Consider the following 14,403-nt stretch of genomic DNA (forward strand, 5'->3'; position numbering starts at 1 on the left):
TGCATCTCAGTTCCCAAACTCCTTCCAGTCATTAATATCGCTGAGTCTTATTTTTGCAAATATTTGAAAGAGCCTTCTTTGTGATACTGAGATACAGGTCTATTGCGCTCAGTACCATACTGAACCTAATGTAACAAGTTAGTGCTGCTCAGTTTGGCATGCAAAATTGTACACAAGTGAAACTGGTGGTCAAGTCTTGCTCCCGTTTTAGTCAATGACAAAACTCTCATTGAAATCAATGGTATAGGAGTAAGACCTAAATTAAAAGTGCTACTGTTACATTCTGATATTAATGAGAAATCTTGGGTACTGCCTATGCAATACCATGTGTTAGATACTCTGGTAATGAGAACAGTCATAAAAATAAGCTTTCCCTTTATAGCTCAGTGGTTTGCGCATTGGCCTGCTTAAACCCAGGGTTGTGAGTTCATTCCTTGAGTGGGCCCACTTAGGAATCTGGGGCAAAATCAGTACTTGGTCCTGCTAGTGAAGGCAGGGGCTGGACTCAATGACCTTTCAGGGTCCCTTCCAGTTCTATGAGATGGGTTTATCTCCCTATATTCATTTATTTTTAACCTAGTCACTCTTACATAACATAAAATCAACAGCCAGGGAATGATCCTGCAACCCTTATTCCTAGGACTAATCCAGGCTCAACCCTTTTCTAGATAACACATCTTTCTAAGACAAATGTGTTTTTTCTGCCTAAAGATTTTTTTGTTGTATTTTAACAAGTACAGCACAATCTGTATGACAGAGAATTAAATAAATGTCTTAACAAAGTGTTTAAAATAATAATAATATATCTGCCTAAACCTAGGAATGCTCCACAGAAGTTCTGAATAAATTGTGCTCTGTTTTAAAACTGGAATTCTTTAAAATCAAATCCATACAAATACCTCCCCACAATTGACTTTGAAAAAAGGAGTGGAATAATATCAGCTTTTGATAGCAATTAAAAATAGTGGCCTAACCAGTCTGTTAAAGGCTTTGCTGTTTAGGAGTAAATTTTCAAAACAGTGTTTGGTGATTTAACTATGCACCTGTCCCATTAATAATTAAACATCGTTAAATCCCCAGCACAACACTTTGAAAACGGTACCCTTGCTGTAAATTCAGTGTCTGCACAGAATCTATAAATATCACAGATGCTTCTATAGGACTTTTTGCTTTCAGCTCTCACTCACCATTGATTATCTGTACTGTTATTTTAACTGTTACTCTTTTTCTGTGTACATCTGTCAGTATAAATACATCTGACATACTTTACTGATGCTTTGTCTGTCATTCTTGGGTTTTTAACAGTGAACCGTCTTCAGCCAACCAATCTTGGGTTCTGTGATGGTGATTTTACTGTCTGATTAAATAGCAGTATGCAGGCAGTTTCCTCCTTATTTTGGAAAGTCAAAGATACAGTATTAACATGCTTGAGATGGGCTGTGGGGGGAAAATCAAATCACTTATTGTTTGTTTACTCAGGCCCTTAGAAATTGATTATATAAAGCTCCTCTAATAAGTTGTCAAAGAATGTGTTCACCAGCAGATAAGCGAATGTCTGCTTTGACAATAAACACACCACAAAATGGCCCTCGCAGCCAACTTCGCCTGCTTAGTAACAGTGTCAGTTTTGGAAGGCCTAGAGATCGTAAGACTCAATATGCAGCTGTTCAAGATTTTCCATTTTAATGGAAATAAACAAATTCATCCTTAAGATTTCTTTGCCTTTCAGATCTCGGTGCACTTTTTAACAGGTTTAAGATATGGACTGCAAAGACCGTTTTGTAGTCTGCTTATGTTACTGCAGAGAATTACTTGAATATTGACAGTAACATTCTTTGTTGACAATGCTGGGAGTGGGGAGGGGAGACTGCCTGTAATCAGTTTGTGAGAGTCTGAATGATCAGTAACAGTGGCTGCTCAAAGGATGGTAAGGCACTATTAATTAAATGTCAGAGGTTAATTTTGTTTAACAGGATCTGAATTGAAGTGTTTATTAGAAATGGGCCCAAACTGAAACCATTTATTTTAGCGTCTTCCTCCCAACACACCCTCAAATTCTGGAGTTTGGATATAACAGACCTTGGATCTGACCCTCACCTGATTTAGTTTGACTTTACAAAAGGCCAAGGCTTTATAAAACTGAAACCCACAATTTTGCCCATTTCTAGTTATTACTAGTGTCTTTCTAGTCCAGCTAATACACTACTTAAAGCCTTTTATATAATGACATTGAAACTGAGTAACATTTAAAGCTATGTAAAATGATCTCTCTACATTTTATGTAGTATTCGTCCATCAGAGTAAAGGCTCAAGCTATTAGTCTGACATACTGCACTGTTTGTACAGTAGTACTAATTCATGTTAGAATTCCATAGTTAGTTGTAGTTAGACATATGAAACATCACATTTAATATTCTGTAACTTTTATTCCTAGAAGAAAAATTCAAGTCTTGATTAAACTTCCTACTAAAATGTTTGATTAATCGCTTTTAGCTTTACTTAGTATCCTACCAAATGTTGAATTTAACCTTTTCCCACTTATTATATTTATTTTCAGAGAGGCTGCTGATATCAATAACAGAAGGGAGACAGATAGATACCAAAAATGGACAAATACAGTTTCTCTTTGTCTAAGAGAGAGAATGATTCCTTTGTTTGTGAGAGTAAAGAGGATTGTTCTATACACTGAGTTTATGCCAATGACTTATAAAGGTCACTTCAGTTTAATTATATTTTTAAAATTTACTGCAGATTCTTTCCAGTATTTAGTTTAAGGTGTTGACACAATTTTGCTGACATTTTTCATAAGTGTATTATGGTCACAGTCAGTTTTTCAAAGCAAACAGATGGCTTCTCAAACAGAGCATGCCCACAGAAATTTTTGATGGTATCTTTAGAATTATGACAGCACTGTCACAAGGGATAAGTTTGTCATTAATTTTCTTGTGACAGATGATTCAAAATCATTTTTGCTTCCTCAGCTTGCTCAAATGAACTAGCTGTTTAAAAAAAAAAAAAATTCCAAGGAAACTCAGACATAGATCAGTCAGTACACACACGAATGCAATATTTTGGTAAGTACATTTCTATTTCTAGAAGGAAAGTAAAATTAGATTCTCCCCAGATTCTCAACAACATTTTATGGAAGTATAGTTTAGCTCTTGGATCCAAAAGAAATTTTAAAGCATCGCCAAGATAAACTTGTAAGCCATAATCAATTGTAATGGCCTGATTATTTAAATATTCAATAGACCAATGAACTATCACCTTTAGCATTAAAACATCAAACGTGAAATAGCTGAACTTCCTAGGGCCACAGATACAAATCTTGACAGGGTTCACTCAGCCTGCCATCCTTCCAAGATAGATAATTTAAATACCAAGTAGGATACCATGAGTGGGTCTTTCAGAGGAGACTCGAACAAAGGCCTGATTTACAATGAGACATGAGAAGGATTTCCATACCCACCTTTTGCCCTGGAAAGAAAAGGAAGAAATCAAAAAGACAGCACAGACCATCCGTTTAAACTTTGCTTTTAATATCTATTGAATCTCATCTGTCCTGTGTTGCTCCTGCTTGATGGAAAATATTCACCCCCACTCATAGCATGTGTGAACTCTTACGACTACCCCCATGGAACTGTGTGCAATGTGGGTTCATAAGACTAAACAGCTAAAATTGTCTCCAGAAACACACAGGCTAGAAGGACTTCAGGAGCTCCCCTGGCACCATACCATTATTAATTATTATTATTATTATTTCACATTTATATTCCTGTAACACCCAGAGGCCAGCCAGGAGTGTGGCTTCATTGTGGTAGGTGCGGTACAAACACATGGGAAGACACAGCTCCAGCTTCAGGACTACTCATTATTCTATGTGGTATTTCCATTCTTTGATGTGGTTAACATAATGCCAGCTTTAGACTCGTACATTTGAAAGCTAGAAAGGCTATTATGATGATGTAGTCTGACCTCCTGCCTACCATAGGCCATAGAATTTCAAAGCCTTTAGTCTTGCGCAGATGCAACAAAATAACACCAATTCCCAGGTGGAGCCTGTGCTCCACCCAATGTGGTTGTCATGGCAGTCAAGTTCATGAGAAAGATGCCAGCTCAGGCCTCAGGGACATAACATGGGAAGGGGGCAGGAGACTGATACAGCCAGGGACACTGTTTAAAAGTGGGTTGGGCTGTTCAGGTCAAAGCCACCTTGCTGGGCTGATAACTCCAGTCAGGCTGAAAATTCCCTTTATCTTGAAATGGATGATGGAGCTTCCCACAATAGCAAGGGAAGTGAAGGATGATGGTCCATCTCTGGGCCAGCATTCCCAAGCTTCCGAGTCTTCCATGGGAATAGGTCCTGAACCCACTGAAATCAATGGCAAAACTCCCATTGCCTTCGGTGGGCAGAAACAGCACATATTTAACTTACTGCATGGGAATGATTTAATTGAACAAAACTTTCCCTAGAGTTAAACAGTTAGCAGCTTGGGATCCCCGCCTTTTCTCAAATTATGTGTTGTGTAAAAATGTAGCCTAAAGGTGGTAAAAATCAAATCACTAAATTAATTTTGGACTAAAGTTTTATAGCTTTTTTTATATACACATACGCACAATTATATTAGATACAAATCAAATCATAACCTTCAAGGCACTGCCTTGAGGTCTTTCTTATTGGCAAATTGTACTAGTCAAATACAAACATTGTAAAAAATGGTAAGGGTGAAACACTAATACATATTTAAAACTGTTACATCAGGAATTGTAGTCTTAGTACATAGCAGTGATATCAGGCAGCCTGACACCATTATGGCTGAATCTGTAACAAAAGATTCCTGATAATGCCAAGTATCAGCATTAGATGGGGCTGTATTGTAGGGACATGGCAGATTGTAGAGCCTAGATGTTTCATCCCATTAAAAACAAACTATTTCCAATTACATTCATGACATCAACCTTGGTATAATTATTAATGTAATGATTTCTTGGTACCTATGTCTCAGATGATGCCACTAGTCCATCTCTCTAGGTACTTGCCCGGAAAGGGTCCAGTCACTGTAGTAACTTAGTGCTCTGTAAATAACAATGACTTTAGCCGCCCAGCACTCTATTTCGCAGGTGGGGTAATAAGGCACAAACAGATGAAGTGACTTGCCCCCAAGTCATGCAGAATGTCTGGGGCAGTGTCATGGACTTAATCCTGATCTCTTGAATCCCAATCCTAGTGCCTTTAACCACACGATCAACCTTCATCCTAAAAGCATAATCACGCTTCTCTGAAATGTATGTGCTGCAGATTTTATTTACTGACTTCTTTAAACCTTTGCTGCTCATCAAATTCCAGTCTTCTAAGTATATCTATCTGCTTATTCCCATAACTGTCAGATTGAGCTTTCTCTCTTTATAGTTCAGTGCTTTGTAAGGAATAGCACACAGCTATTCTTATTAAATCTGATTCTTAGCATCTATTTAGTAACTTACATTGTACAGCAGGACAAGTCCACGTCATCAGGAAATGAAGCAATCAGGCTCTGGTGCACTGGCCTAAGATGACATCTCCAGCTGCCATTGTTTCACAAACATTGTTTACCAGTGCTGAACCCTGCCAGCTACCATTGTTTCTTGCTTTTGTTTACTAGGGTCAAAACAATACAGTGTGCAAAGTTATGTGGGTTAAATCCTGCCTGTTTTAGTGCTGAAGAATGGGAGAAGCAGAGCAATGTTAGCTGTGTAGTGCTTCCCATTATTATGATGTATCACTCTCGTGACAGCCTTTTACTTACCCATATCTATCTGGTGCCTTTAGAATACCACAAGGGATTCTGGGATCTTCACCCTTTGAAGATATACAGGGTTCTGACCCTGGGTTCCAGCACATTACATATGATTTGTTCTATAAGAACTCACACAACATGTATGGCATACAAGATACTAGATTAGATTGCCTAGATGTAGAGATGGTGTAATTGTCAGTAAGGGCCAGATCTTTAAAAAGTATTTAAGCACGTAAGGGTGCAGATAGCTAGTGAGATTTTCAAAGGTGCCTAGAAATCTAAATCCTATTGATTTCAAGGGGAGTTGGGAGCTTTTGAAAATCCCAGTAGGCACCTATCTGCATATTTAGGTATCTAACAGTCTTTAAAAATCTGTCCCTAAATCTTCATTAGAATATCTCCTGCCCTGAGATTCTGTGTTACGTGCATGCTAATGGACAAGTTCTGAAGCTGAAAAAGTACATTGTTTAGGGCTCATTTATACATGTACCTGAACCGTGTTCAGGGAGCTTCCTTTTTACTGTGCAGGATTCTCTGGTGACTCCGCTCAGCTTTTAAACATGTCACCCAATTCTTGTTCCTCCTGTCCAGTAACTAATGTATTATGACTAAATTCTTGGCTCCACATACAAAATGTCATAACTAGCTTTTCATGGGCACACAGCAATGCAGGAAAAGCAGCAACAATGTATTCTGGTTACCATGTGACCCATACAGATCTCCATGCTAATTACTCCTAACCGTAATAATTTGCATCGGAAAGGCTGTATATGATTGGATATGGTTCAAATTGCATGCATACTGAAACTCATGAGGTGAAATCCTGATCCCATTGAAGTCAATGGCAAAAAATTCTCATTAACTTCAGTGTGACCCCAATTTCACCCATAGGACTACAATCTTTAGCCCCCATCCCAGAGAAATCATCCATAGTTGTATCTGTGGAGGACCTGCAGAATAGCATCTCTGTGTCTTGAGAGATGCCGGAATTATAGTGGAAAATGATATGGCCCTTTATGTGGGTGATGCTTTAGAAAATTGGAAGCTTGAAGTACCATTATGCCCCAATCTAGGACATGTTCATAAATGTTATCCTACAGATTTCAGTTTTTCCTTATATTTTAAAGGAACTTCTTCTTGCAATCTGGCATAACTTCTGTTTAATCGTTTTAGAAAATTGTAACTAGTAATATGGATTTACAAGAAAAGCAAGTGGAAATCTTTTCATTTTGAATGCAAATATAAACAGCTGTATGCAATGATGTACCTAAAGCAGTACTTGGTTTGATGTTGACATTAAGAAGATCAACTCAAGCTCTTGACAACCCTTCATTTTAATATCTAGCAGAATCTCCTGCTTTTATTTATTTATTTTGTAACACCAATCTCTCATGCTTGTCACTTCACACAATTTAAACTATCAATATTCATTTTAGAACTTTTAAACATTAGCATATTAATGGAACTTCCATATAACACCCCCACGCCCTTTTGGACAAAACTGTTGGAAGGCACCAAGGATATTATAAGTGTGCGTGTCCTACAGTGGGTAACACTGACTGTGTTAAGTGCACTTTTTTGGTATCATAATTCTCCTTGTTCTCAAATTAAAAACAGCTATCTAGTTGTAATTATATATTTATAAACTTTCAAAGGGGGATAAATATTTTCCAAATTTTATGGGTATCCACACTCTGCATTTGTAGCAAGCAAACAATGACTAAAAAAATATAGACACACAGGTGTTCTTGCTGGTAGATGACTTTTATTTTTAATATTCACAGGGAGACAATTGTAAGTCTGCTAATCAGTCAAAAGGTGTCAGTCTGGTAGCATGATTGTTGTTTTTTAATAATGTGTCACATTTTTATTTAAAATCACAGTTGACATGTCAGATGATCTTGTATAGACCAAAGAGTAAACTCATTTTATATTTTGGTAACTTCTCTAACTCTCATTTCTCAATGGCCTCTCTATGTTGTAGTGTAGATAACATAAGTACATTTATTTTTATTTTAAATCTTCAAAAATGTTAATTGTTCATCATTGTGTCTCTGACAAAGAATGAGACGCACAATTTATTATATTTGAAGATCAGCATTTTTTCTGATGTTTAAAAACTGGATTGAGATAACTTAGGGGACTTTACCTTTGAAGTGTTTTGACATGGTATAAAAAAAACTTTTTGTGCATCAAATCCTGGGTTCATGTTAGTCTGCTGGAAGGTCAGATGAAATGGGTTGAATGGATTCAGCATGGTGCATAGAAATGTTTGCACATCTCATAAACACACCTCTGTCAACGAGAAGCTTAGGACTGGATAGCCAGCCATGACTAAGGAGTGTTAACAGGGCTATGTGAGAAGGCTTTCATTAGTACTAAAATTCCCCCCAATTTACCCCATCTATATGATTTGGGATGATTAAATATTTTCATTTAAGATCTAATGTTTCAAAGAGTGGCGTAATGGAGCCACTGGCAGTAGCAGTGTGGTGGTGGTTTTGTAGAATCCCTATTCCAGCTGACGTATCTGAAGAGAACAATCTTCTATTGATTCAGTTAGGATTGTCACTGGCCTGGGTATAAACAGGCAGGCCTACTATAATGTATTGACTTCTCATCTATTTGAGAGAACTCCTAGCCTGTTATTATTAAATCAAGTTTATTTTTTCCTTAATATGGAGAAGGGTCTTTCCACTGATGCTGCTGCCTTGAGATCAGCTTAACAAACTGTTGCTGTGGTTTGATGGGGCACTTGGGTTCTGCATTCCCAAAGGCTTCGCCTTAATATGCTGCCACTTCAGCCAGTTTGGAACATAGTCCACAGAACAATGAACTAGCTAGAAAAAGGCATTAATGACTATAAAATCCCTTTACTGACAATAAATATTTTTCATTGTTGTATGCGGTGTTGTAGCCATGTTGGACCTATGATATTAGGGGGACAAGGCCACTGAGGTAATATATTTTATTGGACCATTCTCTGTTGCCAGACCTGAAGAAAGAACTCTGTGTAAGCTCAAAAGCTTGCCTCTTTCACCAACATAATGTAGATATTACCTCACCCCCCTGTCTCTCAAATTAATCGTTTATAATACATTGTATCTGCAGGCCCAGCCCACCAAACTCACTGCTATGACTGCTTCTGCTACCTTTTATGTTGGCTAAAGGTACGGTGCATTTAAAAAGCTGCCAGATGATTTCGGTCCCTTCTGTCTGTGCTGAAATTAATAGTAGGCCCCACTGTGGAATTGAAACAGAGATGGATGAATTTGAACTTTGTTCCATCATAAAAAGTAATTTTAAGGAGGACATGAGAACAGCAGCTCCACTTTAAGTTCTTAATGATCTATATTATTCATGCCTTTTTTTGTATTTCTATATACTCTTAGGGACAAGGAGATCTGTTGAAGAATGCCAAGAATGAAGCCATAGAGAATATGAAGCAGATCCAACTGGCCTGCTTGTCATGTGGACTGAGCAAAACTGGAAGTGGAAACATGGATGCAAAATCAAAACGATGCCTTGAGGCAATAGAGGAGAAGGATACTGGGGATGAGAACGGCAGGCTGTGAGAGAAGGCAGAGCTGTCATATTTGTCATATATTTCAATAACTTTAAACTATTTTTTTAAAGCATTTAAAATTTCACACAGGAATGCCTTCTTGTAGGGTGTTGGAAGTATTAAATTCCTCACAATGTCAGTATTCTAATGCAGTTAATTTATCTAAGTTAAACTCTTTAGTAGTGAAATTTCTAATAAATCCAAGGAGTGGGTGGGGAGTGTGAATGAGAGAGAAAGCGTGTGTGTGGAATCCTAGAAAAGCCCGTTTAAGAGTTGCTTTATCCATTTACTAATTTATTCTTTTGTCATCTTTGAACAGACATGTTAATTCTGAAGATCAAAACAAATAGAATACTTATTGTATCAATTTTGTGCTTCGTTTGACTTTCCTGCCTTTGTCATTTAATTTACAACTTTTAATATATTCTGTTTAAATTAAACAAAACAGATTTCACTAACAAATAACCATTTGTTGTAAGGGTGAAATTAATGGATTGCTACAAATCCTCAACATCATTTTTAATGATCAATTAAAAATAAGTAAATGAAATATTAAACAGAATTTCTAGATAGTTCCTGATTGGATTTCAGATGGACATTTCATAGAATTTAGCTAGTCTTTGAAATACATGCATCTGAAATACATTCAGATAATACATAGTAATGTAAGAAATAGGGAACTTCTTTCATTCAAGAAGGTCAGTGCAACATTTTAGCTCAGCAGAATGGCTGCGATCTTTGCAGAAATGCATTTAACTTGTGTAATAATAAACACAGCTTCTGCCCTCTAGTTATAAAGTGAGAATTGTGAGCATTCATCAATGATAAAATAACATGACAGTGATCTTCAGTAATTCTGAAATATTCATGAATGCCAATATCTGAAGGAAGGTTATAGACCTCACAAACTGTGAGCTTTGTATGACATTTAGAGAATGGGTTAATTTCTTCTTGCCTTACTCATACCAGTGATCCTACTTAAGTCCGGTGAGTAAAGTAAGCAGGATTTGGCCACAGTGTGTCAGTTTTAAGAAGTATGCCCTGCTAGAGATTTGAAGTAAGACTGCAGAATTGCTGAAGATGTAGCATAGAGAAATGGCTTGAAAAAACAGGGTACCAGCATTCTTGTGCAGCAATTATAAATGTCATGACACAACAAATCCTTATGGTAGTTTTGAGAATTAACTCCATTATGTTACTGTACTGTCATTTAATGTACACAGAAGAGATGCAGGACAACAAATGAATCCTTATCCTGTCATCCTTAATAGGGTCCTGCTCATGTATTCTCATGGTGTTCATTTCAGTCTTTTCAGTATTGTGCTTAAGTGTAGTATTTGTGTTACCTTTAACAGAACTCAGTGTTCTATGGTTATAAAAGACTATATTTATTTAAAGCATTGCTTTTATTTTGAAAAGCTACTTTTTAAATTAATTTGATTAACAAATGTGCTAATTTTCTGAACTTAACAAAAGGTAAATTGTTGGAAGTTTGGCCGTCTGAAAATCTTATATAGCTCCTGTGTTAAGTTATTTTTGACTTCTTAATAACACTATTATGTTCATGTTGCACATTACTGAGAGAGTAAAGCTATGAAACAACTGTAACCCATGTTTTTAAGTGATTTTACACAGAAAGCAAACAGTGAAAACTGATTAAGAGCATGTGTTAGAATTTGGGTGAGCTGTACATAAGGTTCTGTCCTGTCTTCAAGCCCATTATTTAAAGGATTATAACTCAGTTGCCTGAAACTTGATTATATACAGTAAGAACCAGGTATTGTTTCCCCCCCCCCCCCCCGCACACACACACACTATGTTAACCAGTCATTTAGGTCTTTGATTTGTGTATATATATATTTGTATTATAGTTTCCTTGTGTGACTTCAGGTGGGAGTTTCTTTTGGGTGCCAGTCAAGGAATAAATAACCCCTGCCCAAATTAATGTATTAAGCATGCATGGACAAATTCTTCCTTCAGATTCTGTTTTATCAATTTCAACAGGAATTATGTATATGGCAAACAGAACTTGGCGCTCAGAGGTTAGTATCCAATGGAACAAAAACTGTTAAGCTAACTTTATGCCAGTTATGAACACAAATTCTTTTAGGAATGATCTATGTAATGGGAAGGGTTTCTTTGGAAGAGAACTCTGTTCCCTGTGCTATTTTCTTTTAAAATGAAAACAGCCTTAATTTTTTTCACTTTGCAAGTCAATTTGATACGCCTTCAAGAACTGACATTTTTTCTCGCTCTCTGGTTTTATAAATTGCCTGGGTGGTAAAATATAGACAAGAGCTTGATTTACAAGTTGAAGTTGGCAAAAGCAGGCACTATACAACAATGTTGAACGCCCTCTATACAGATGGGGCGGGGACAGAAGATTGTTGGAAAGGCCTCTAATCACATGTACATCCATCTTTCATAACAGTTTTAGTGTGCATAAAGTGTATTGGAAATTAAAGAACAAATCTTAAACCCCGCTCAAGTAGCCAGGCTGGGTGCTGGGCAGAGCGTGCTGGGAAAGAGAAATCCTCCCACTGCTTTAGGATGTAGAACAGTTGGGGAACTGCCTCACATGGCTGGAGTAGCCTCCATGCTCCCTCTCCCATAGGTACAGGACCAAGAGATTAATCCCCAGACCTGCCCAGGCCCTTCTCTCATCTGCCTCTGCTCATTAATTCATCCTCTTAAAAGCTTTATGTGCCACGCAGCGTAATAAAAACTCTTCCTTGGAGAAAGGGACGTGGAGGGATCATGCCCAGCCTAACCAGCAGCAATACATATGAGACAAGCTTTCTAAAGAAGAGCTCTGTGTAAACTCAAAAGCTCGTCTCTCTCACCAACAGAAGTTGGTCCAATAAAAGATATGACCTCACCCACCTTGTCTCTCTAATATACTAAGGATAGTAACGTATCAATATGTACAATTAGTTCTGGCTATTGTGTAAAATTGCAGTCTATAGTTCCACCAAAACTGTTGGTGGATGCACATCTGCTAGTGCATTCTGGTGCTGAGATTGCAGTCTCTCTCTCTCTCTCTCTCTTTCTCTCTCTTTTTAATCAAAATAATTTTTTACCAAATTTTCACACACCTGTTGCCCAACTCCTGGGCTCAGCCAATGGAAATAAACATGTGCCTTCATCACATGAGGTCAGGTTAACATTAATGACAGCCTTACATGACTTTTTTCGATATTATTTGCCCATGGTTTTTATGCTATTTTAAATAATCTTACAGCTTCCAAATACAAATGCATCTCAGGCCAAATGTCAGATCCTTGCATGTCCCTCCTTTTTTAGTCTCATTTCCCTAAATATAGTCATCTGATAACTGCATGCACAGCGAGAGCTTGCCTGTATAATAACCCATCTTTTCATTTTATCCCTTCAGACTAAAACATTAGGTCATAACCTCCTTGGATTCCATCCCATTCCCAGAGCAATAGACAATGTCATCAATGAAGACACTGAAAGCTAAAATGTTTTATAAAAGAAGCTGAAGGCGGAGGTTATGGAGGAGAGCGCTCTTCTTCACCAGTGCTTATTTTAGATATGGTGATGGTACCATATCTTACTGTTACAGACATGTACAATAGACCTACCACAAGATGTCACAACTGTAATTAACTTGTCACTACTATATCTCAGTCTTATTTCTTGTAAAATGAGGCATATTGGAGGAACGAATAATAGCAAAGAATGAAAACTTGTCTAGGTACTTGGGCACTAACGGTGGTATAATCGCTTCATGCACCAGACTTTCACTTCTGGAGATCTTGCTTTTTATTTCTTAGGAGAAATGAGAAATAAATGTGAGAGGGAAAAACATTATGAATGGAATGACTGTGACTATATCTCCTAACCAATCTGCAGCTAGTCAAAATTCTCTGTTTAGGAGGTGCCTGACTGGAAAAGCAGATGAGTGTGAGCAGTCAGAATACAAGTCTGTTGAAAGAGTTATGTGGGGAAATTGTACAGTCCATCAGCCGGACTCAGAGTTTTGAAAAACTATGCAGGTTTACTTCTACACTGAAAAGTGACTATAGCACCTTGTGACTGAACAGCGCTGCTCACTGTGATTATTCAGCATCATATCTGCCATCTTCACTGACTAAAATAACATTTTACTACCTAGTGTTAGCCCAGCAGAGACAAAATAGCTATGGGGGAGTGAGCTGGATTGTCTCTGGCTTATGGATCTTTAATTAACAATTTTATTAAACTCCAACTGCAGGGCAAAATACTGTCCACAGTTAGACTGTTCAACCCCATTGAAAACAATTAATTTGGCCAGCAGAATTTTTATTGCTGGTGATGATTCACGAGATGAAGACTACAGCCTGACTCTGCAGGCCTGACAGCCCTGGAACAAAACCCATCTTTTTACTTGTGAACTAAGCAAAGTGAAAGTGGAAGTCCTTGAGATACAGTAACTGCACTGGATCTGAACCTGGGTAAATTAGAAGCACACTTTGGACTCAATTTATTGAGTGAAGGAAATAATCATTTTAAATAGAGCTGAGTAAATAATTCATAAGAAATACGGACAAATTTCATTTTTTTTGTGACTTGTCAAAACACAGACCATTGTTTTCTCCCATTTGTTACTTGGAATTCTCTCCCTAATAATTTCTGATCTGTATCCTATTCACAAGCAGTTAGATGAGAGTAGTCAATGTTCAATAGTCAACTTTAATTGAAGGTGAAGATGACACAGTAGGTTTAGCTTTCCTGATTGGATGAATGTAACTCTTAACATGAAGTTTCGGGTGTGCACACTTGTGGTTAGAAATGTGAAGTTCACAGTCAGTGAATATTCTGCCATATTTCTTTAAAATAAACTTCTTTGGCAAACATTTCTACTAGAATATTTGAAGAAAGTTCATATAAAATAGTGCAAATGTCATCAAAGAAGCTAAAGATTATTCAGAGACATTTATTTGAGGTATCTCTCTAAGTTACATATATTGTCTCCATTGCCATAGTATCTCACTGTCTTTAATGTATTTATCCTCACAGCATCCCAGTGAGGTACGAAAGTGCTATTATCCCCATTTA

The 14,403-nt window shown here is 37.3% G+C and overlaps 1 protein-coding gene across 2 annotated transcripts in view; it reads left to right on the forward strand.

Annotated features, from left to right (window-relative positions):
• PLCL1 (phospholipase C like 1 (inactive)) overlaps positions 1 to 14,199 on the forward strand; it is a 300,455-nt gene extending 286,256 nt beyond the window's left edge. Inside the window, exons 6-7 of one of the 2 annotated variants that reach the window (XR_004647759.1) lie at positions 9,170 to 11,384; positions 12,737 to 14,199. Coding sequence is in view for 1 of the 2 variants with exons in the window: in XM_034786550.1 (XP_034642441.1) it covers positions 9,170 to 9,352 (183 nt within the window). In the remaining variant the exon portion in view is untranslated. Of the gene's footprint in view, positions 1 to 9,169 lie in introns of both variants that reach the window. The other variant, XM_034786550.1, reaches the window with a different exon arrangement.
• The last annotated feature ends 204 nt before the right edge of the window (positions 14,200 to 14,403 follow it).

Source organism: Trachemys scripta, chromosome 11, assembly GCF_013100865.1.
Source record: "Trachemys scripta elegans isolate TJP31775 chromosome 11, CAS_Tse_1.0, whole genome shotgun sequence".
NCBI classification, from domain to species: Eukaryota; Metazoa; Chordata; order Testudines; family Emydidae; genus Trachemys; species Trachemys scripta.